Source organism: Lates calcarifer, linkage group LG12, assembly GCF_001640805.2.
Source record: "Lates calcarifer isolate ASB-BC8 linkage group LG12, TLL_Latcal_v3, whole genome shotgun sequence".
NCBI lineage: Eukaryota > Metazoa > Chordata > Actinopteri > Centropomidae > Lates > Lates calcarifer.
The window spans coordinates 17,042,268-17,066,800 of record NC_066844.1 but is presented as its reverse complement, the minus strand read 5'-3'; the positions used below and the strand labels follow the sequence as shown (position 1 = coordinate 17,066,800).

Sequence of the window (24,533 nt, the reverse complement as noted above, 5' to 3'; positions counted from 1 at the left end):
ATGTTACCTGCGAAGCTGTCATCCTTTTTATGATTGTAATAGTCTGCTTGTGACCATTGTCTTCTCATGTCACATATTCTCTTCATATAATTTAGACTATTATCTGGCTTCTTTGACCCTCAGTTTCCATTGGTTGTTAGACCTTTAAAAGCAACTAAATGCCCAGTGAGGTGTTTGGTCTGCAGGGCCAATTAGCCTTTAATACCAGAAAGATAGGGATGTGTGGGATGACATAAAAAAAAGGTTTGGTAGACCACCACAATTTAATCTGTGGTATCTTACTTAACAGAGGTTCTCAAACTTGTCACAGTGTACTGGGAAGTTTGAATACAATGGTATCATATTTCCATTATAACAATAGCACACCTGAAATGGAATGCAGCCTTATTAATTCACGTTGTTAGTTACGTAAGACAAATAAAGTAGCCCCTCCCAGGCTTAGTGTTGTAATTAAAGCAATCCAAATTTGTGTTGGTTTCCAGAGGTGCTACATTTAACTCACTATTCATTTCTGTTCAACTTTATGACTCAAAGTTGTGAGAATTGGTAAAATAAAATCAGGATGTGGTGGCAAGAATGCAATTGCATAGACAGCAAGCATGACTTCAGACCAATGCAGTAATGCTGTCACAAGTAGATGTTCACAAACACTCAAAATACTCATTAGGTAAAGATACTCTTACTGACACCACAAACCACAGCATCAAAACTACTCTGCTCATCATTGATTGTCTGACCAAAATAAGCTTCACTGTAAGTGTTCACTGTGCAACTTGTTGACTGGCCCTAAGAGTTAGTACATTATGTATTTTGGCACAAGATCAACAGAGCTGATGTCCAAAAGTGTCTGTGTCCTGAACATGTTTTGCAGTGTTTACTTGTTGCCTTAAATATGCTGCACCTTCAGACTGAGAACATGTCACTCAGTCATGTCATTCTGAAAGGTCTGAATCCAGGAAAAAGAAAAAAAAAACAATGTGGTGAGTAAATATTGATGCCAGACCCATACAAACTGTTCATAACTTTTAATTTGGACAACAAGGATTAAACCAATGTTAAAATGACATCAAATCCAAGGCCTGGCTGGTCAAACCAACCAACTAGTAAGAGTAGAGGAATGAGAGACAGATGGAGGGAAACGGGGCAAAAAGAAAAGTCAAGCTATCAACTCAAGTCACCCTCAATATAAGGATTCACAGATGCGGGAGACCAGAAGTTACAAAAACAGATTTCTTCTAAAATAAAAAAAGGCCTTTGCCGCGAAAATGATGCGTAGAATCTATATACATCATTCTCAGATAATGTATGCATACAAAAAAATCCACATCACAAGATGCTTGTGTTCAAGTATATTCACCAACTTCATCTCCATGATTTAGCATTCTCATCTTTTCCACATTTTTTTTGAAATAAAATGTCCTTCAAAATAAAAACAAAATGCAGAAAACCACATTTTTTATGTCCTACCAATACATATATACTGTATAAATACATACATAAATATATTTTACATACAACAGCCATAAATTTGAAAAGGGGATATACAGAGCAAAGGGGAGGGAGGGGGTGGTAGTGTGTGTTTTAGCTTGTGTTGTAAAATGGTTTGTCCTTCTATGATCTTGTCAGTCAGATACGCAAGTGTGGTGCAGGTGTGTGTCTGTCCGTGCGCGCGCGCGCACACACACACACACACACACACACACCGTAGATCTAGCCACCTCAGTTGGCCCAGTAGGGGGAGCTGCCGTAGCTCGACTTGTTGACTTGGCTCTTCTGCTGCAGGCTGCTGGACTGGCCACGCTGGCTGGGACCTCCCTGAAACATGGAAAGAGAGAGAGAGAGAGACACACACACGCACACACAGGTAAAACATCTGAGAAACACTCAAGTGGCAAAACCTGCTGAAAAATAATCAGCAAGTGTTACCTGTCCATCCTGAGCTAGATGATGGTGCAGCAGCTGTGAGTGTGGTTGCTGGTGAGGCAGGATGTGGAGGAATGGGGCCGGTGCATAGCCTCCGGGAGCTGCTCCAGGGTTCAGAGGGCCTGGACCCCCCAGAGCTGATGGCAGGCTGAAGGGAGGAGGGGTCCCTGCATGGAAACCCTGCTTATCAAAAGACTGCAGACAGAGGACAAAAGACAAATTAAACTCTGGACTTGAGTACTTATTAGTATGAACACAGCAAGACTGCACGGGTGGATGGGGTGGATTGAGGGTGTGTGAGGCTGACCTGGGTCTTATTGTAAACACTTCCACTGATGTCTGGCACGCCCGAGTTACTGGATGTCACTGAGACGCCTAGAAGAACAACCCGCACATAAATACACTGTAAGTTCATGACTTCAAAAAACCTAATATTAGAAATAGTGATTTGTGTTTTCTTCTGACCTTTCCCAGGCCCAGCAGCAGCAGATTTGGCTTGTGCCTGTGAGGAGGAGTTGTAGCCTTTACTGTAGTCCACTCCTGCTGGCCCTGCTGTCAGCTCCTCATACCCTGGAAAGGAAAACATCAACTTCAGATCGATTCAAACGCAGGAACTTTGGTGGAGTTGTTAGTACGACTTAGCCCAGAATTCATCTGACTTCAACAACTATTAACATAATTTTAGCATAAACTGAAAACTGGTATCTTCACCCAGGTTTGCTTGCTAACCTGAGCTGAAGGTGTGCTGGCTGTAACCGCTGGGCTGCTGCTGTGTCTGCTGCTGGAAGGGGCTGGCCGAGGGGTTTCCCAGGCCGAGGCCCATGCTGTGCTGCTTGGCCGAGGCTGGTCCTGGGCCCCCGGGAGGAACAAACATGGTGGGGCCATACTGGAAGGCAGCAGCACTGGGTACGGCGCCGGGCACTCCGGGGTAGTAAGGCAGGCCTGTGTAGCTGTAGCCTGGAGGCAGAAAGGCCTGCTGACTGCTGTGGTGCTGCGGCTGGCCCTGGGGCTGAGGCTGGGCCTGAGGAGGCTGAGGCTGGGCCTGGCTCTGTCCTTGGCTCTGGCCCTGGGGGGGCTGTGGGGCCGCCAGGCTTGTGGGGGGTGCCGGGGAGGTGGAGTCGTTCCTGCCAAACTTTGTGACTTCACCTGTTTGACAAGGGAGGAGCCATGTGAGAATAAATACTGGAATTTAGGTAAGGCCAGCCAAGGGTGAAGGTGTTTTACCTGAGTAGGGGTTGTTGGCTAGGCTCCCGTCTCTGCCAGAGAGAGTCGCTGTGGGGCCGGGGAATGTGATTCCATAGTAATCCTGCAGAGAGGGCTAAAAGGACAGGAAAAGGATCAGGAATTAGATCCATACAACCAGACAACCTAAAAATGTGAATGAGGATTATTGCGAGTTAAGAACTTCCCCAAATGTGTGATAATGAAGCTCACCATTGGCAGTCTGGATTGGAGCATATGGAGGTCCTCATAGCCGTAGATCTGCTGTGGGACACAAAAGAACAGACTGTGTTGGAAAACAAATGTATTTACTCGCTACTCTCTCCAAAAACAAACACTGTGTCTTTATCACTGCTTCGATTTTCTGTGAGGGCTCAAGTGATGGATCTTGTGTGTGTAATCATTGACAAGTAAGTGTAGTTTAAGGACAGAATACTCCACAACAGCTAAACTGAATAGACTGAACAGACTGGCAAGTACAGTAAGAGCTACATTACAACAATTCTACATCCTGAAGGGCTACTTACTGGGTATGCTGGCAGCAGCCCCCCTGGGCCCATGATATACTGGTTGGGCAGTAGAGGAGGCACTCCCTGGGACAGATTAGGAGGAGCTTTACCTGTTAATGCAATGACACAACAACCATCACTTTCCTGTGAGGTAACAGCTCCAGTCAGGTACTATTTAAGGTTCCTCCTGTGATTATGCATGACACCCACCCATCACATAATAACATTCCCAGTGTGTGAGGTGTGTTGTGTGTACCAGTGGAGGAGGAGATCAGGGGTGTGGTCCTTGGTGCAGAGAGGTTGGACGTGGCAGTAGCTCCATTGGAGCCAAGTCCCAGCGCTGTGCTGGTGGCGGCAGAGTGAAGCCCACTGGTGCCAGTGATACCGCCAACTGTGCTGCTCATGGTGCTGCCCATGTTGGGCATGTTGGCCAGGTGGCTGATGCTGCTGCTACTGTTGCTGCTGTTGTGGGTTGAGTGGAGTGCTGAGGCTGAGGGCTGCGATGATGTGTAGGAGCCGGAGGAGGGAGCCAGGGAGCTGACGCTGCTGCTGTCAACACTGGTGTACTGAGGACAGAGAAAAATGGGGGAGATGAGTTTAATTTATGTCTACACACATTTTTTAAAAACAGATTTCATTTGGTAAAGTATACATGCACTGTCCTCAGCCTTTTCTACACCATGGACACCCAGATGGAGCTCAATTTTTACTTGGCATTTAGTGTATGCTAGCATGCCAGCATGTAATGGAATGCTAACAATGCTGAAACAATTTATCTTTATGTGTCACGTTATTTAACACTGTCAGCTGTTTGCTTGCATAACATTACAGAGCTACCCAAAAGAAGGTTTTAGCCATCATGTTTGTGCCAGACAAGTACTTACTGTAAGAGAGCTGGAGCCCAGAGCTGAGACTGAGGAATGACTGCTGACATGGCTACAGAGTGAGTGCACAGAGGAGAGAGTGACAATCAACAAGTGTATAACTAGCAATTACAACTTAATAGCATTTAAGTTCTTCAATTATTTCACTCAATTGCTACACAAAAAAAAATATCCAGAGGCAGAGACTTTTAAAACACAGAGAAAATCTTGCACATTCAGAGTAACAGCAGGTGACAGTAACAGGCACCCACTAGTCTGTACTCCCATGAGTGTTTCAGTGTGGGCAAACAGTCAGGTGGTAACTCCAACTTTCATTTCTGCCTACTCAAAGCTGTTCAAAGCATGCAGCTCACTGCCAGACAACAGCAGGGAGAGGGGAACACAAAGTTTCTAAGTAAGTCTACCGTGTGTGTGTGGTGTGTGTGTGTCACCTGTTGAGTGAGTTGAGCTGGCTGGCTGATGGCAGGTCCTGTGCCAGGTTGGAGAGAGTGGTAGAGCTGTGTGCAGGCAGGGTGGAGGGTAAGTGGGAGGAGGGTGCTGGGGCACCATTGGTGCTGATGTTCAGAGATGGTGATTCTGGCTTTGGCGTAGAGGACGCTGATGAAGCTGAGAGAAAGGAAAAAAATGTAGCACAGCCTGGCTTTGGTAGACATGTACAGAAAGTGTATATTGAATAAATAAATCAGTAATGGGTAACTTACTGTCTAGAGCAGCAGAGGTCCTCACACCATTGAGACCATTCTGGTGATAGGCAAAAAAAAAACCAGCAAAGTTGAATTCAGTACAAAGGCTTGAATTACTTACAGGATGACTACATAAAAAGTGACAATCAGATAGAATTCATGTCTATCCAGGTATGTTTGACGAATCCAGTTTTCATTAACACAAGATGAACTATATTTGTTCAGTGTTTCTACTCACCATGACTGGCCCCGTGGCCTCTTTGCTCTGGGAAAAGGCCAGTCGTGTGTGAGGGGGCATGGTCCCGTCGTAGCTTCCCCCTACTGTGGAGAAGGGGGAGGAGGAGGGTACAGAGGAGGAGGAGGTGGCGGTTGTCGAAGAAGAGGAGGGAGGGTTGGTGGAGCTGCCAGTCCCTAACGAGGAGGCGGTGAGGCTGGACAACGCCACTGAGGAGGAGTGATATACTGGCTCTGATGAGGAGAGGGGCAGAGGCAGGGCGACGGACAGATTGCCACCCAGCGAGTCGCTGCAAGATAACAGCAGGGAGAGTTTGCCCAGATGAGTGATTAAAGAGAGAAATTTGGTTTGGTAATCTGTAGTGTTCAAACTCTTCATGTGCACAATTTGTGTAATAATATATCCTATAGGGATGTAAGTAGTCAGTCAGCAGTGACAATACCTGAGCTGTTTGGAGTACAGGCTTGTCTGGCTCTGCGTCCCTGGTCCTGGTGCAGGTGGTGCTGGGGCGGGGGCCGGAGTGGACTCCCTGGACGCTGCACTCACACAATTGTCCACAACTCCAAACTCTGGCAATGCTGATTCCGAGCCAAAGTCTAGAGCTCCAAATTGGAGGTTTAGACCAGGTACATCAGCCGAACCCGGCATCTCTACCGCCGTGGAGGGGATCTGCCAGGAACAAGGGAACACAGCCAGGTTTCAGAACCATGAAATTAAGTTCATGTAACTACCCATAATGCATGCCTTTGACAATGAAGGTGTAGGCTCTCAGATCACCACACTGGAGAATGACAACTTTAAGAAACGCTGAGGCTTTTAATTAAAACCCCTTCAAAAAAAAGTCACAAGTAGCCATTTGTGCTTAAAAGTCAAACTTCCACCTTCCTACCTTTGATGTAGGAGGTATCCTTCGTTTCTGGCCTTTGAGCTGTGCCCGCTGCTGCTGCGTTGTACTGCCGCCCTGAGGGTCCAGCCCTGCGCTGGGGACAGGAGGTTTTGCACCAGCAACAGTCATCCCCGGGCCTGCCTGTGCTGGCGTGCTGGTGTGCTGGGGAGCAGGTGAGGCTGAAGCAGGGGGCGCTTGCTGTTGCGATGGAGGACTGGGCTGACGTGCCAGAGGCAAGGAGGGGCCAGCGTGCCTCTGAACCAGCTGGCTCAGCACAAGAGAGGGCTCTGGCTGCAGGCTAAACTCACCTGCAGACACACAAAACACACACAGTGGACGAAGCTTTATAAATTAGCAAATATTAACAAATGTAAGGACACATAGGAAAAACAGTGATTTTTTTTGTCCTACACATGTCAAATGCATCCATTCCCATTTGAATACTTACGGCTGAACTGTGAGGACAGCGAGGTGGTGTTGGATTCTGAAGCCTTCATGTCCCAGCTAGATGAGGAGGGCGGAGGTACAGGTGCTCCCAGGCCTGGCAGTCGGCCAGTGGAGGCGTTGTTTCCCTGGGTGCTGGCAGGAGGCGCAGCCTGGGAAGAGGGTAGCGGACCTAAGCCAGGACCCTTCAACTGCTCCAGTATCTGAGCTCCAGCGCTGGGCTGAGTCCTCTTGGCTTGGCCCAAGTCCCCAAAACCAGCTCCCAGAACTGACGACTGCCACAGACAATAAGAAATAGTCTAATCATCACACTTTGTCTATGTGTCCATTTATATGTGACAGATGAGGGAATGTGTGTGCAAAAAAAGTATATAAAAAGCAATTGTTTTTACCAGAGCAGCATGTGCGTAGCTTGTGCTACCAGTGGCGTTGCGGCTAGGGGGCAGCTGCGGCTGCGGTTGCGGCTGTTGTGGTGGCTGGTGGTGGTGGTGGTGGGAGTTGGTGAAGACCAGACTCTGAGAGGAAGAAGAGGAAGGTGGTTCTCTTCCTCCACCCACCGGCTTCTGCAGCAGAGAGGCGAGGTCCAGACTAACACAGGAAGAGTTGGTAAAGTCAATTAAAAAATGCTTTTGCAGGACACCAAATCAAAAGTTGACAATGTAATGTCAATCTAATCTTTCTGGAGATGCTTGGTCATATTGCTTGTGTTTCCTTTTGAGTAGTGGACACGTTTTAAGCAACATTTAAAGACAGTGACGTTTCTGTTCACTGTTTTCACTCCCTCGCTTGTTGTATTCAACAGCGAAACTGAAATGATCTCACTCTGGAGATTCGAATGAAGCTGGTGCTTCTTCAAACTTTTGCCTCTCAACTCATCCGCTAGTGCTGGTCATGCCTGTTTGTTTTCTTTTTTTTTCACCTCTGTGCATGAGCTGCAGGCGCACATGCACGGACATGCATGCACGCACACGAGCACACACTGGAAAGCAGTAAGCGCCAATGCAAAATGAATTGCAAAACTGAAAACCCACGGTCCATAAGGGCGTATTGTACTGTGCAGGGAGGACCGAATGGTTCAATATTTTACTGAGTACCGTTACATCCCTACTGGAAACTGCAGTGAAACTGTGTAAGACTGCAACAAGAGAACAGAAGATGTGTATTATATTATAAACAAGTTTCATACCTTTGCCCAGGTGTGATGTGGTTCTCAGCAGCAGGTGCACACGAGGAGGTGAACACTTTGGTCTCAGAGAGCTACAGGAACAAACGGACACAAAAGACAGAACAGTTTAACAAAAATTACTAATTATCAATTAAGTTGTGAGTAAAAAGCTTCACTTGTATAGTTCTAGCCTTTGCGTCAACTCACACTAACATCCTCACTCCAGTCCTCAGCTGCCCAATCTTCAAAAGCATTTCTCCAGGTAACTACAAGACAGCCAATGGTGAGTCAAAAGTTCAAATACAAGTGGGATAAGTAGGTAAAGAAGATGCAGAATGTAGAGCAGCGTGTCTGCTAAAGCTCACCTGTCCCATCTGTACTGTTGTTGGCCACCGTGTCCCACACCTCAGTTTGTGTGGTCCCTGTACCGGCCTCTGAGGTATAGTCCGCAGGATTGAAAGTCCTGCAAGGAAAAATGTACCACTTCATTCAAAAATGCGAATCCCAACAAGCACAAGTTTCATTTATCTTTTCCCTGGCATGAGGAACACTCTGGTGCTAATTAATTTACACCTAAAATTATGTGAAAACCCCTTGCAATTCTGTGTGTGTTGTTGATGCTGTACCCCATGCCCTGGGCTGAGAACCGGCTCCCTGCTGGTGCTCTGCCTCTACCTCGACCTCCAGATCCTGTGTAACATTCGCACGAAAGTCAACAACATGTACTCAAGTGTTAGACATGCTGACGGTCATGTCTTAGAGGGTGTCTGCTCACCTCGGCCCCCTTTGACCCTCCGACCTCGATCTGAGCCTCTGTCCACTGGTGTCACCTCCACGCCATTCTCCTCTGGACGTGCTGTGCGTGTTCACACAAATGAAATTAGAAACTACATTAGCAACAGTATGATGTAACGAAATGTAACACTGAGAAGCCAAAGAAGAAACAGGGGGCTTCGAACTAGATGAGAATTAATAAGTTCAAACTCCACACCCTGTCGGCTGCGGCTGGCCCCCTTGCCCTTGCGGTTGGCAGCCACACGGCCCTTGCTAGCCTCCCTCTCTCCTCTCTTCTCCCTGTTCTCCTTGTTCTCCTTGCTTTCTGATGGACCCTCCTTCACCAGTGGCTTCTTCTTCCCCACTGTCTCCCATGAGGTCTAAACAAGGAACAACAATGACACCAGAGGAGAAAAGAATAAAAGTAGTAAATACAAAAATGGAAAACAAGTAGCACAAACTGTATAGTTAATGTGCTACTCATTGCAGCTTAAAGACACTTAAAATTGCTAGCCAGCAGAAAAACAGGATATCAACACTGACAATGTGCTTCAGATTGATTAAGCGCACAGTGTGTTAATTATTTAATAGGGCACTCTTCTATTACACCTGCTCTTGCAGCATAAGAAAGCTCACTTAGCAACCATTTATTTTGTATATGGACAGTTAAGATCTTGAGAGCTGCAGTATATACCATAACAAAGGAGACGTCCATGTAAAGGGGAAAACCATTTATTTGCTATTTTTGGATTTCCACAAAATCAAAACGACGACGTGGGTAGCTGTCTGGCTGTCTGCCCTGCCCTGCCCTGCAGCCTCTCCTCGCCATCTGTGCCGGCTGGTATTTGTCAGAAATGTTGGGACATTCACTCGGACTCGAAGCGCACAGGCAGAACAACACCCAAGTGTTTGCCAGATACTTGGTAGCCTGTTTGACATAACACTCTATGTAGAGGAGGGGAAAAATGGTGCACAATAGTGCCTTCATGCTAAGAGTGCCTGATGTTAGAAAGAGCAAACTGTGTAACACTCACTGTGGCTAAAGGACAGTTCAGAGACTGGTTTCACTGACTTTTGTTAAGTGCCAATTTTATTTTCTTTAATTTTCAACCACATACAGAACAACCTCATGTCTTTTAAGACATTTGTTCATCTCCTGAATGTTACATAACTTAAAATGCCCTTGTATTAAAACATGGACCTGTGGCTTGACACATTTCAGCTGTGCTTTTCAGTCATCTGTCTGACACACATCTGACAGAGATTATCTTTTTTATTTTAATCAATACAGCTGTCTACACAGGCTGCACAAAGGCTTGCATTTCGTCTTACATGCAATTCAAAAGTGAAACTGCACTGACTGTGTATTGGACTGAGCACTGCCAAACACAGGAGACTACACAGCAGTACTCTACCTGAACACATCCTGTGTACATACAGAGGGAGGATGTGCTGCTTTTGCTTCACAGTCTGTCTGGACACAGTGTTAATTTAGAGTGGTTTAAAAAAATCTCCACAGTGACTCTCTAGACAAATAATACCACTTTCCCACATATTCAATAAAAGTGCTTAGGGTTTAGTCAATTTCTGTATGATCTCAAAAATAAATTAATTAAAGAAAAATAAGTAAGAAAGGGTTGTTGATTGGATAGATAAATGTTCTGGCCCATCATTAAAATCCCAAAGAGATGTGCAGAGATGCATTTTGAACAATGTTCAGAGGTAAAACGATTGTAGGCCCTGCACAGGTGTTTTCAATTATTCTGGCTGATTAGACCTAAGCTAGAATTTGGGTGGTGCTAAATTTATGTGAGGTCACTAGATTCCATGACTAATGATAATGTAATAAGGTTAATCATAACTAAGAGAAGAGTCACTGCGATATCAATCAAACACAGTCCTACACAGTTCTGATGAGAGGCCTCATCATGCCACAGTAAATGAGAACACCTGTGTGGATGGATTTTCACGTATGTAGGACATGTAAAGCACATGGTAACAACTGACTCTCCATGCAGCTCACCTGCTGGAATCATGATGATAGACAGGACTTAAAGAAGTGGCATGCTTTGAAAGCCCACGATGCAGCATTTAAAAATCATCATCTACAGACTACTGCCCAGTTTCTGCTTGTAAAATTGTCACCCGCGTTCAGTCCACTTTTCTTACAGCAGACATTTTGGCTTATTATTAGAGGAAAAGCACAGGTGTTACTAATAACATTAATGATGGCTCCATTTGTTTTGAATGCCTCAGTAAAGCCGTGGCAGTGAGCCAGCGTACACAAATACCAGGACCCTGACACCAGCTGAGATAAATGGAATTGAGCCATTGTTAAGGTTATTAATTACATCTGTGCTTCTCCTACTGACATGTCAAAATGTCTGCTGTTAGAGAGGTCTGTTTGATTTGTGGAAGGAAAAGTACACCTTGGAATTCAGAGCAGGAATGATTATTCTCACTTATATTCAGACTTCATGTTGTTGTTCTTGTTTTTTTTTTTGTTTTCCTCTATGCTTAACATATTTTCTAAATTTAAATCACACATCTCAGTACTGCAGTTATTCTGTAAGTTCACAGCATGTTCTGCCTTCCAAGCAAAATACATTTATTTACAATATTGGAAACAGAAATCAGTATAGCTGAAAGTAAATGATAAGTTAGTAGGTAAGTTTTTGAAGAAATTAAATGAGACACCGTGTTGTTTACCATGTCCTGAGGTGCTCTCCAGGAGGAAGTTGATGGCTCGGCTAACATCCTCATTGCAGTCATGGAGTGCAACCATGCATTCATCCTGGTTCTTCCCAGTCACCTCCATCAGCTGGGGAGACCAACAAACGCACATATTAGAAATGCCAAGTAGTCACTGAAGGTCTACATGACAATACAAGTCATGGTGTCACTCATAGTATCAAATATGCATTTTTCATGTGTTAACCAAGAGTACTGCAGTCACGGAAGAACGTGTCAGCTTGCCCTGATGCAGCCTAGTAGCCAGACAATGAGCCTTGTATCATATGCCAAATGCCTCAAGTATTCCTCACCTGATTAACTTTGTCCTCAAAGTCAGCATCATTCTTGTCATAGATCATCTGGGCAAGCCGAATCTGCTCGGCAGTAGCCTGCAAAAAAGAGACAATGAGAGTATTGGGAAAAAGTTTGGTTAACAGGAGAAAAAAGGGAAGGACAAAGTAAATAAAGTGTGTAAAGGACTGATGAAATTGTTAACAAGGGTAGTCGTGTGCCCACTGTTGTTATGTATCAAAATTTATCAGACTGAAAAGAATGTGGTTTTTTTTTTCATGTTCATATGGTTGTGGTGTCTCACCTGTATCTGTTTCTGTGGCTGTGAGGCGTGAGTAGCAGCGGGCAGCGCTTTTTCCCGAGGGCCCCGGGCCTTGTCGCCGCCCAGCGAGCTCATCATATACAGTATATACAAAACTCTGTATGTACAAAATAGAAAAATCTGCAAAGGAAACAAGAAATATGGAAGTGTGAGTGAAATCCACCGACACTTACATGTAGTTCATTAACAATGTTATTGCAGCACAGCCTCAATACCTTCCCTTGTGTGACTGCATAGACGGAAGTAAGTGTTAAATGCCAGAAATATGTGCTTTTAGCGTAGCTAAGCCTTATTGCACAATCATGAATACTGCCCTCATGGAAGCTGTAAGACCCACAGGTGGCCTGGTGATGCAACAGCTTTACTGAAAATCTAGGTCAAGGAGGGAGAGCGACCCAGTGTCCTCTTGCAAATAGCACAGACCACAGTGTGTGTGAAGCAGAACGAACACTACACACCCCCCACCCCCCCACCCCCGGTTGCTAGATAGTTTACAGCATCAAAGATGACATACAGACACAGATCTTAAACACTAAACTACTACACTGAGATGCTGAATTTGTCTTTGTGTATTTGATAACTAAGACCTGAAGAATTTGTACCTTGCTGCATATTTTGTGCTACACTACATTAGCCCACACTAATAATTTTCAGCAACAAATATTAAAAACTGTCACAAACATACAGACAGCTTTATCCACCTGCAAAGAAATAGGAATAGCAACTGCTCAAAACCATGTAATGCAAAATACCCTTTGATTCAATTTGTACTGCACAGTTTGACTATGGTGTCCATTACTAGAACATTAACTACAGATATCCCCACTGACCCATTTGTTTTATGTCAGAGAACAATAGCAATCCAGCTTACAGTGTCTGAGTGACGCTGGCAAACGCACTGCTGCCATTGGCTGCTGGACGGAACAAAGCTAACTAATGCAAAGGGAATACCTGGCTTTAAATGCAATTTCAGTGAAAAAAATCTCTAAACCTATTTTTAATGACGGAGAAAATAACAGTAACAGCTGCAATTTACATGTAATCAATCAAACACTTATATATCATTACGAGAATGAGTATCGATAGTTTTAGACATAAACAATAACAAAACAATCAATCAGTAACTCTGAACATCTCCATTGTTCATCACTTTTATTCGGGCAAACGGAGACGACGAATCAAATATCAGTCAAATTAGTTATAATTACATGTTTACGTATGTTAACATGTACTTGGTTACGGTTAACTAGCTGACAAATGACCGCAGTTTGTTTTAGTAGTAATGCAAGCGGAGCGTTGTTTTGAACCAATGCTAACGTTAGCCCGTAGCTGTTAGATTACTTATTTCTTGAGTCTACATATAGGACTATTCGGTAAACCTTCACAGTACGCGTCTACCTTGCAAAAATAAATCGGATTTTCGTAGCGTCGTTTTCGACAACACTGACCGACTTGGTGTGGTTGGTACTAGGGTCCCCTTTGTCCTCGCTAGCGTGAACTGAAGTTAGCCACTGACATGCTAATGCTGACACTATACCGTGAATAAATGATGCAGAGGGATGACGCTAGCTAACGATGCTATCTAAATCTGGTCCAAGTTGATACTAGCCAACGACCGTCTAACTGGCTTGCTAAAGCCTCATATGTATTTATAGATCCGCACAGTTATCTAACAATGGTGGCAATTACATCAGGCTCACCCTCGACAACAAAACAACAGGCTAGCCAGCTACCAACAAAGCTGTGTCAATTCTAAAGAAAAAGGCCTCGCAGCGGAGCACAATCCCATCCCGACATTGCTCGCCGGGAAACAAGACAACAGAAAAATTGCGAAAGACATCTCTCACAACCCCGTATAAGCACAACAACGAGGCCAGAGGCCAACTGTATCAACGAAAACGCGCTTAAGTACATACTTTGAGCGCGCTGATATACAGAAACTGAACTTGAAAAACGTAAGAAATGTGTGTTTTTATTACCTGCTAACACGCTTCACTCGGCCAGCAGCAGACAAGGTGGTCACGTGACGTGCGCTGCCGCGGTGGATGCTCCGCTTTCCTCTCCGGGACACAACTTCTTAAGATTCAGCGCTCACTGTCATAGAAACCTCGTTAAAACGAAATTTCACAATGAACTTTTATATCGAAATATGTTTTTAACCTCATTGAAAAACTCCAAAGCTGTATTATTCCTACAATACATGCTCAGAGTGTAGACTGGTCTATCAGTGACAGTCCTTTCTGTCCTGACAGCTACCATATGGCCTGATATCACTAATAACATCTAAATGAGCAGTGACCCGTTTAATCCAAGTGGAAACCTTTCAATGAGATAAATCAAGTCAAACATGGGGAAAAAAAAGAAATGTTACATCAATATACATTTTATTTTTATTATTTACTCTTTTTTAAAGATTTAATAGCTTGTTTTTTTTTCAGATGTTTATATCTTACAATATCCTCAGATTCAGTCATTTGTAAAAACATTCATGAGGCGTGTATAAAAAAAAACAGGGCATCACCAAGTAGACACATCAATCCACACACTTCCTCAGACATATACATAAAAATGTATGCAATTGTCCCTATGTATTTTACACATACATATACACATTTATATATAAAATACACTTTTAAAGTGTTGGTTATTTGTTCAATTCTTGGTCGTAATTGGGGTTTCTCTGTTCAATCTGTCATTATCATGAAAACTGGAGAAAAAGTTCCATGTAGAAAAGGAAAACTATGATCGCCTGTGGCAGTCTTTCACAGAAAGACTTGAGCAAGGCAAAAAACATAACTCAAGCCTACCCTGCCTCTACCAAACAAGGAAAAGAGCAGAATCGCCCACTCCTGGATACAAAAAGAGGGAAAAAAGAAAGTTTTACAACTGTGACAACAAATATATGTGCCTGTAGCCCCATAACTCCTGGGTACAGTCAAAAAAAATTCTCATTAGTTCTCCTTGCATCCTTCTTGCTTGGGTGAGAAGATCAAAGTGAGCTTCTACCACTCTTCTCCTGTTGAGGAGTCCCAGAATCACAGGGAGGGGAAGGGGTGAGGAGGGGGCATTCAATCCAGTAATGAAAGGCTCTTCTATCTATTAATCATCATATCTGACGACACTTAACTTGCTACCAAAACTTAATATCTTAGGGTAAGTTCTCTAATAACAGAATGGTTATAGATCAGGATTTAACCACTGCCAATGGACAAATCTGCTGAAAGCATTCTGGTCAGAGAGAAAAGGGACACAAGCTAAGGGCAAAAAGACAACATATCCTTCAGAAGAAGCAGATATAAACACCCCTGACCAACTGAATAAAGGTGACAGAGAGAGGAGAAAATAAATACAAATAAAGCAAATTAGAATATCAGCAGGGGTATGCCTGTCAAAATCACACAGTCAAAAAATAAAATAAGCATTTGTTGGGATTAATTAATAGCATAACAACAAACACTGCATTTAGCAATCTTAATGTTTCTCCTTTACATCATCTCAGTGAGAAAAGTACGAACACAAAGTCCCATTTTGATTGGCTTCTTCGTTTTACTTCTGACGGGAGAAGAGAGAAGTTCTTTGTGATTGTTGCGGGACAGGACGGGCTGTTCCGACCAGTAAATACTCTCCATCAAACGTCTGATTGCGCTCCGGTTTCAGTCCTTCAAAATGAATCGTCTCTTCAGTCCTCCTTCCTCTCTGCCTCTCTTGTTATTGCCGTCCATTTCAGTGAGAGAATGAAAACAAACTTTTTGGAGAGAATTCCACATGTATTTCACAAAGACACCATCATTTATCACGGAGGAAGCAGCAGTAAACACTATCCTTACAACAAAAAAAAAACAAAAAAAAAAAACAAGCCAGCGAGGGACCATAGCCTAATCCCTGTGGGTTGGATGTAAAAGTTTTAAATGATGAGAACATGTATAACTTTATTATTAATGTTTTCCAAAACTCTTCTGAGTTCCTTAGTGGCAGACTTTGCAGCTCCTGAAAATTACTAGTTAACTGTTTGTACATTTTTTTATATAAAAAAATTAAAACAGAGTAGCAGTAGTAGTAGTTGAAAAAAGAAAAGGAATAACTGCAGGAGAAGGGACAGAATAATGGTGGACACAAACATACACAAGAACAATATTCAAAGCCGTGATACGGTGGGGGCAAGATCATGCTCCTGAGTCCACGTGTGCGCAAAACAGAGTGACAATTAAAATGAGTGAGAGGGAGATACCGAAGACAGTGACGTCACAACGGACTTGAGGAGGGAGAGGGATGGAGGGACTGGTTAAGTAAAAATCTGGACGAGGATGTAGTGATGGAGCAACAATGGAGGAGACGAAGGGGCTAACTCCACAGTCCTGCGTAGTTGCCGTGTAGGCCCGAACATAGAGGTCCACCTGCTACAAACAGCTTGGTGCCAGAGTCGTCGTAACAGTGGGTGTACACCGCGTTGGGGAAGGAATGAATGTCTGAGAAGTAACTCCTCCATGTCTCATCATGATTCTGAAAGCAACATGAAGAGTTGAAGAGAGGGAGAGAGAGGTGAGGAGGGGAGAAAGGAAAAGAATATGCCTATGTAAGTAATCTGTAACTACAATGCTACTACATGTGTCTTTCGATAGTAGAGAAGTTTAAGGGAAAAAAATAAATTGTGTACCAGCCAGCCTTTCCCAGTATTGAGTTTGAGGATGCCATCTCCTGGGCACTTCCGGTACCCCCCAGCTAGATTCAAAGGGTTCTCCAAGAATCTCTGAGCCCGGATGTCATAGAAGAGAAGTGAACCTTGGCCGGTGCCCACTGTCACAATGTGCTCATAGAAACTCACTGAACGGATCCCTGCACAAACAGACGCAAATGTTTTAAATGCAAAGCTCCTCAAAAAGTAAACACCCGCCCCTCCCTGCTCGTTTGCGCTCTCCAACAAAAGCTGGGTCCTTGAGGAGTTACCTGTATCACTGTCTACCCACACAGAGCTCTAACACATACTAAAGAAACAGAGAAATTACAGCATAGTGGCAACTCTTTGTACGTTCTAATTAATTTCTTTTAGCCAACTGGGAAAAGTATTTAACATGCAAACATCTTCTGCTTATCTCGTTATCTTCTTTTCAGATGACTTACCGCTTCCTCTCTCTCTGGAACTGACAGATTTGATGCTGTGTGTAGGCTGCCGTGGATCCAGAAAAGAGACGTGGGCCTGAGAACCCACAGCGTACACCGACCAGTCCTGCCCATATGCCAAACACACATTCTCTTTGCAGTGAGGCAGCTTGGTGGACAGTATCTGGAGAGAATGTTAATGTTAAATAAGTAAAGGTTTCAGCTGTCAGAAATGATGTCAAGAACAGTCCTTTCTTTGTATTGTCTGTCAAGTTCCACAGCTATCCAGGGGAACTCCCACAGTGAAGCTACATAAAATAAGAAAAGTCTAATAAAATCCATTTTCGTGGGCAACCGATCTCATTCATTAAAATAAACTGCAGCATGCTGTAATCGCCCTATTCATGATTAGCTGAATTTATCACCCGAGAATGAAGTATGCAGTGGAAATGCAGCACATATTCTTATTAATCAAACTGTGTATTGTAATTCACCTTGCACAAGTTGTGCTCAGCTTTCCAGAGGTGGAAATAGCCATCCAAAGACACAGCACCCAGTTCCTGAAAAGAGGAAAACAGCAGGGGAGGAGGAGACATAAATCAGTGAAGCTGAGCTAATGAAGCCAATCCCAACTGACACTGGGTGAGGGGAAGGGCACACCCTGAATAGATACATTCCTATATCATCTAGACGAACAAAATGAGCTATCCAAATCTCCTGATATCACTCAGTTAATCATTAACCATAATGAATAATCATCCATCTAAAATGACATTAAGTTCCTCTGCTCAGATGATCCTTTTCTAATATCCAGTGTTTTCCCAAAAAGAAATGGCTGGTAAACGAAGACATGTAAGAAATATTACACAGAGAACACAATAACATGGTTTCCCAATAACTGCATCAGAAGGAACCTTACTTTATGGTTGTTGTTGAAGGCCAGAGCGCGGACTTTACAGTTGTATGGGTTGGTATACTCCTTTGGGATGTCCTTGAGGGCACGGTGGGAGATGTGGGCATAAGAGGGTACTGCCTCCTCATTCTGACTCCTCTCAGCCTGGCTCATGACTTCCTCTGTCACCTCCCACAGGCCCATGGAGCCATCTCTGGACCCTACAGATTAAAATACACACAGAACATATCTATTTTATTGCTGAGACTATGCATAATGTCATCAGGGTATCCAAAAAACTGAAATGGAATCAGAAAAATTGAGAAATAAAAGGGCTTCTGCAGGCATGTACTGCTCACTGTCCAACAAAGCCTCTGCTTTTGTTTTGGGCAAACCAGCTTATGAAATGCCACAGTGTGATCCTGACTGGGTACCGTCTCCACCTCAGGCACACAGAAGTTGTTGCGGTTAGCTTGGACTGTTAGCAAAGGAGAACAATGAAGCTGCAAGCTACTGCTCCTGCCCCTGCACTTGCAACTGCTCTTACACCAAAATAATTACATACATCTACTTCAGTCACAGTACAATTTAGTGTAACTACAAGGTAAAAGATGTATAGATATTAAAGTGCAATATCAAATATCAAGTAAGAACCATACACAAGATCTCAATGAGATGTGACAATGTAAACCATTACTAGAGAAACTAAAGAGGAGCAGAAGAGCATTTTCGAGTAAATAAAGATAATTGGAGAAATCGATCCCCATGACCACAATGAATGGTCACTTGATTTTGAGGAGTCAATGCTCACAATTTTTTCCTTTTTTTTCCATCCATCATCTTTTTATATACAATCTATGTATTGGACATGTGAATGGCTAAAATTAGTCTAATACTAGCTAGCGCTTTCACTGTCGCGGCATATACCACCACATTACAGTTGAGTTTAGTTTCTCTCTGTGGGGTATCTTGCTTGTGATTGATTGATTGTGATTGATGTTTTTTAGTGTCTTTGTCGTAACATTGTGGTGACAACCCAGAATGCAATGCGATTCCTGTTCTCTATACTCATTAACAGGCAACTCACCTGAAACCGCCATGTTGTCACTGATCCACGCTATAGAGAAGATCCAGTCATTGTGGCCATCCTGAAAAACAAATGGCTACTATGTAAAACAAAAAGAACTGTCATGCACAACCTTGGGTGCTTCAGCTTTTCAGGACATTTCTTTTGGACATGCTAAGCAGCTGATGCACTGGTGGTGCATGAATAATCAACAAGTATATTCATATTCTGTCTGGAATTCTTTAACCATGCCTGGTTCTGCTTTGTTTGTTAACTGTAGTACTTGGTGTCCTTAACGCCTATTTCAAGATCTGACTTAAAGTAGTAGTAGTTGTCTCCCAATGGCACATCTGCAGTGATGTTGATTAATATTCGGCCCATAATTTTGCTCCAGACTAAAATGTCTCAACAACAATGAAATGTACGGGTGCAATATAATTCATATTCATGTAAAGTACCACTGAGACTGACGAGAAGTCAATTACTTCTGTCCTCTGTGTCTTTTCAAAAACAGAGAGCTGAAAAAGGACCAATTTTTGGCACTAGATGAAAAGCCAGTCGATTGCAAAGGTAATTAGGACTCCTCCATGGCCTATTAATAAAGTCTTGGCAATCCATCCAGTAGTTGTAGAGATATTTCAGTCGTGACTAAAGTGTGGGACCAATCAATATGGATTCCCTAAAGCCTCTCTGCTGGTGAGGCCAAAAACCATCTAGCTTAGTAACAAACACTGTTTAATATATATCACTGACAAATCATCTCAATAAAGTTCGGTGGTTATTATGAGGGATTAACAACTTTACAAGTGATGATGGGTTATGAGTGGTTCATTAAACATAACCTGTAACTGGAGGTCTGTAAACCTGAACCAATCCAAACCACTTACATCTCCAACACAGACAGGGTCCAGTGTGGGCAGCTGGTAGATGGCCAAGCTGTTGGGGTTGTCTCCTCCTGTGGCGAGCAGAGTTCTGGAGGGGTTGAGTTCAATAGCGTGGATTCCACAACCCTGCTGGTCCATCCTGGAACGAGAGCCTACTGTGGAGTGGTAATGCCGACCCGCCACCACTGCGCCCACCACCCCAGAGCCTCCACCATTACACTCCCTGTCCTTCAGCATGGGAATGCGCGTTATCTGCCCCGTCAGGACATCAGCTACAAAAAGCTGCAGGTAAAGGCAGGAAAGGCATGTGATTATAGTTGCATGCTCAGGAGTTAAAACCAAGAAGAATCCTGAGCTACAACTATACCAGTAAATTTTAATGTGCATGTCAAGTGATCTGATTTAAGGCTGACAATATTCAATACAGAACTATTTAATGGTTCTTTCATGGAAATATTAGTGCATGAGTACTATTAGCCTGCATTTATTAGTCGAAACAATAAACCCAAGCAAATCTGGATATGAAAAACGACGGACAGCTATTGAAAAGGTTTATTTATTTACTTTTTAAGGCCAATAAATGATCCCTGACTTTCTTTTGAAGGTATAATAATGCTAAACTGGGGGTGGTTCACTACTCTGCCTATTGATCTTATCCTCCATCTTAATCTCACTTACAAACATTATCTGAAGACACCTGAACTCTTTCACTTGAGGCAGTCACTACATTTGGTGCACTCCCTGACCAGGGTTTCCCAAAATGTTTTGTGGTGGAGACACAAAATACAAATGAAACACAAAGAAATGAAAAGCGACTCCACTAATGTTAGAAGGAAATAAAATTTTGTGAAAGATACTGGCACAGAGGTGCTACACCACACTGCAAAGGCCATTTAGCTGCTTGAGAGAAACAAAGCTGACTTTTGCAATGAATCACTGAGTCAGAACAACAAAGTAATTTGAAAGATTGACAAATAGTAGGCCCTTTTCATAGCTGATATTTTTTCTTGCCAAAGCAGGAGAGGCACAAGTAACGCTACTCTGAATGGCCACTTGAGGGTGACAAGCGATGCTCCAAACCCAACAGTTTTATCCATGAAAAAGTTCATTTAACGTGAGCGCAACTGAACAACAATAGGAGAATGCCTAACCAATAAGCACAGGTTAGTAACGCAACGACATCTCACCGTGTTGCACTTGGTCCCACACACCACCTGTCGATGGTTGAGCCACTGTGAAGCAAACACCTTGTTGAGTCGCCCCAGAGAGAACTCCCTCTCCTTGAGGATGCCAGGGAGCCTGCCAGCTGCAAAGCCCCGCAGGCTCCGCTGGAGCCGCAACTCATGCTGCTGCTGAGGTCTGAACTCCCGCCCCCGGAGGGCACACACCACTGAGCGCCGACTGCACCACCACTGCTGGGCATGACGTGACGAACAAGAAACACGGCTCCGCTTGTGTGGCGCCTGACACCAGCCCAGCTGAGGAAAGAGAGGGGAAAGGAGTTAAGAGTCTTGAGATTTTCTGTTGGAGAAACACAAGACCTTTGTCATGTCCAAAATGTTCAGAGATATAAATATATTATATATATTTATAATTTATAATTGATGTTTACAATAAAACTGTGAACAGGCTATCTTACAATTAAGTTGGCTACCAATTAGACATTTAAAAATAATATAAAAATTAAATAAGCCTTAAAACTAACATAATCTAATTCCATCAGATCTTTTTAGTCCCTCAGCTTTCTTAGTCCCTATTATATCATACCTATACCTACCTAAAGTGGAGACCAACTAATGTCAGACATTAGATTCCATAAAAACTCTTTCATGTAGTGACTGCATTATCAGTGGTCAGGAACACAACAAAACCTATTTCACTCGCTTATTAACTAGCATTCGCTGTGAATCTTCACGTTGGTGACAAGCTAGCAGATAAAATGCCACCACGAGATCTCTTGTAATCAAAAGAAGACATCATCTTATGAATGAAGTTAGGTCTGCCAAAACGATGATAAGTACACAAAGGACTGTCACTGAAGAGCTACAGCATTTGATACCCTACAGAGGTGTACAACACTAGCTTATCATACTGGTATCATTCTAGGAGGCAAAAAGTATTTTAAAGAATTACTGAACTGAAAAAACGTTCTGACTGATCACACAGAAGCATCAGAATCTACATGATAAAATAATACAGATCATTTATAATAGTCTAAACATTGCCTGATCATTTATAATCATAAGTTGGGGCTGCAAGGAAAATCACAAAAAGGAAGGACTCTGTGATGCCATCTGCTTTTTCACACGATCTTAGTTTAGTCTGATCTGAGTGATTAGCAGACTGGAAATTAGTTTTGTTAATGTGGATGTGGTTTAGTTCTACTGGTGAATGATGGTGGCCGCCCAGGCTCGAGACATGACCTGACAATATTGACATGCAATGCAGCCAAGGTAGATCACACAATATTTTAAAAACAAAGCCAGAGATACTGCCTACCAGTTTCTGGTTTATGTCAAAGCATATTTTGTGGTGTGACAGCTGAACCCAGGACTGACAATACAGACAAGAGCTTGAAGAATGAATGTATGTCAGTTCAACGAAGGTTCACTTCATTATCTACGGTTTGTCTATGTAAGTTAGCTAGCTAACTGTTTGTTAACGCCTCAGCTAACGTCAACGTTAGCTAGCCAGAGAAGAAGCTACACCTTTGCCTAGTAATTAGCTGCTTTAAAGTAAATTCAGTTTTCGGTGTGGAGTAAAGCTATTACGGATGGCTACTTAAGGGTGACAAGTGATGACCCAAACCGAGCAAGGGGCTGTCGGTATTATCTATCTACGAAAATGTTATTTTATCGTCATCGCAACTGAATAATAATTGAATGATAAGTCAATGTAGCTATCCCTAACGTAGCTACGCTAACGTTAGCTGTAGTAACGATAACGGACTACCGTTGGCTAATGTCATGCTAACATTAGCGGGCACTGGCTTTCAAATAGAAACATACTGTATTGTCACTGTATTGTTGTTTAACTGTGAACACAATGGTGGTTGTTAAGTGTGTGTTTCGCCAATATAACGAAGTAGATAACCTCTTAAAATGTCATCAATATTCTACCCCTGACATAGATTGTATCTGCTAAATCTGGCTAGCCCTGTGCTAGTTAGCATGCTAACATAACTGACTGTCTAGCTAGTATGGATCCGCACCGGTTTCCGCCTACCTGTTGTTGGTCCTTGGGCTCTCCTGCCTTCCTTTTCCTGCTAACTGTTTTTCTCGCCATAATCTGACACACACAGTTCCCTCACCCACATGGAGGGTAAAAGTGACGCTGGACACTGGATCATATAATGGCGATATGCTATTTTGTTCCTTGGCCCTCTCTGGCAGCGTCCGACGACGAGGGAGGGCGATCACATACGGGAGAGGTTGGTTAGTCGCTGGCTAAGATTATCGCTGAACTCCTATTGTTAGCTCTCCTCCTGGGTTCCCAAACAATGCTACACCGATTCCGCACAACCTATTCAGTTTCCACAGTGTCGCTAGCTAAAGAGGGTCCACACTCTCTTTTTTCTTGCTAGGTCGCGTCAGCAACGGCAAAAGCATTGAGTAGCGCGCAGCCGCACTCAAATTAAACATCAACAAAAACAAGGTCGTACGTGAACGCGAACGTCATGCGTGCTCGTTCACGCGAAATGCGTGTGATCATTGATCAGGTGGTAAGCTTAAAATTTCTGTTTATTTTGTTACAAGTAAATAATTTTATATTATTAATCTTATTATACTATTTTGTGGGTTTCGGTCTACATAAAGGCATTTTATAAATATAATTTTTTTGTTCATTTTTAATAGAATTTCATGCAAATACGATGCCATCCTGCATATCCTAAGCATACGTTTGTGCACTCTTCAGTAATGTAGTTTTGTTATGAAACTATAATTCACAAAAGAAGCATTTTTCTATTGGGCTGTTCTGTTATTTATGTTACTTCTCTGTATGTTTATAATTGCTGGATTGCAAACATGAGGACTTTTAGTGGCAACCTGGGCAATTCAAACTAAAGAGAAATCATACATCTTTATATAATGAATTCCTCTGACAGTGGGTTTACTGGATTTCTGTGAAGAAAATCCAGTAAACCCACAAGAAATATGAAATCATACAAATGGATGTAGGACCTTAACTCTGATCTGATTGCAGACATAAAATGTGATTTAGTAATTTTCTCAGTTTATTTACCCTGGTAAGCTCAGGCAACCAAAATATGGCTTCTATTCTGTTGCATATCCGTCTTTTTACTGCCGACTAAGCTTCACAGTTGGATGTTTCCAGCTGCCAGTGGCAATACCTAGATGGACAATCACCTGTATTGTTGCTGTCTTTTGTCAAGTGAACAGAGGGGGAAAAATGCACTTGCTGTAAAGGAGAGAAAAATGAGGAGCATGAGAGTTGTACTTCCTCACCAGCATCATGTGACACATTTAATCCGTTGTGACCATACGTGAGAAAATAACCACGATC

General features: G+C 43.2%; 2 protein-coding genes across 2 annotated transcripts; both read right to left on the bottom strand.

Annotated features, from left to right (window-relative positions):
* Positions 1-1,010: 1,010 nt before the first annotated feature.
* Positions 1,011-14,167, bottom strand: ubap2a (ubiquitin associated protein 2a). The gene is made up of 27 exons (XM_018700213.2): positions 14,050-14,167; positions 12,053-12,190; positions 11,769-11,846; positions 11,420-11,545; positions 8,942-9,104; positions 8,726-8,806; positions 8,577-8,640; positions 8,316-8,413; positions 8,158-8,216; positions 7,972-8,042; positions 7,178-7,373; positions 6,790-7,060; positions 6,345-6,649; positions 5,898-6,124; positions 5,459-5,744; positions 5,239-5,278; positions 4,969-5,143; positions 4,538-4,589; positions 3,910-4,219; positions 3,672-3,763; positions 3,358-3,408; positions 3,148-3,241; positions 2,653-3,069; positions 2,389-2,493; positions 2,231-2,298; positions 1,927-2,118; positions 1,011-1,815 (listed from the first exon to the last, which is right to left on the bottom strand). The coding sequence occupies exons 2-27, from the start codon at positions 12,146-12,148 to the stop codon at positions 1,720-1,722; spliced, it is 3,813 nt and encodes a 1,270-aa protein (XP_018555729.1). The 5' UTR covers positions 12,149-12,190; positions 14,050-14,167; the 3' UTR covers positions 1,011-1,719.
* A 270-nt stretch (positions 14,168-14,437) lies between these two features.
* On the bottom strand, positions 14,438-23,664 carry dcaf12 (DDB1 and CUL4 associated factor 12). Its single transcript, XM_018700313.2, has 9 exons — positions 23,235-23,664; positions 21,197-21,487; positions 20,013-20,291; positions 19,147-19,207; positions 18,087-18,280; positions 17,662-17,727; positions 17,189-17,351; positions 16,725-16,903; positions 14,438-16,570 (listed from the first exon to the last, which is right to left on the bottom strand). Exons 1-9 carry the CDS (start codon positions 23,292-23,294, stop codon positions 16,412-16,414), a joined length of 1,452 nt encoding a protein of 483 aa, XP_018555829.1. The 5' UTR covers positions 23,295-23,664; the 3' UTR covers positions 14,438-16,411.
* Positions 23,665-24,533: the final 869 nt, after the last annotated feature.

Excerpts from the sequence above, each read along its gene's own strand:
- ubap2a (XM_018700213.2), bottom strand. The coding sequence starts at position 12,148 with ATGATGAGCTCGCTGGGCGGCGACAAGGCCCGGGGCCCTCGGGAAAAA. Across the intron at positions 8,414-8,576 it reads TTCTCAGCCCAGGGCATGGG|GACTTTCAATCCTGCGGACT; the intron begins GTACAGCATCAA and ends TTTTCCTTGCAG. Across the intron at positions 5,279-5,458 it reads AGGCCACGGGGCCAGTCATG|AATGGTCTCAATGGTGTGAG; the intron begins GTGAGTAGAAAC and ends GCCTATCACCAG.
- dcaf12 (XM_018700313.2), bottom strand. The coding sequence starts at position 23,294 with ATGGCGAGAAAAACAGTTAGCAGGAAAAGGAAGGCAGGAGAGCCCAAG. Across the intron at positions 17,728-18,086 it reads CCTTCAACAACAACCATAAA|GAACTGGGTGCTGTGTCTTT; the intron begins GTAAGGTTCCTT and ends TCCTCTTTTCAG. Across the intron at positions 16,571-16,724 it reads ATACTGGGAAAGGCTGGCTG|AATCATGATGAGACATGGAG; the intron begins GTACACAATTTA and ends TGTTGCTTTCAG.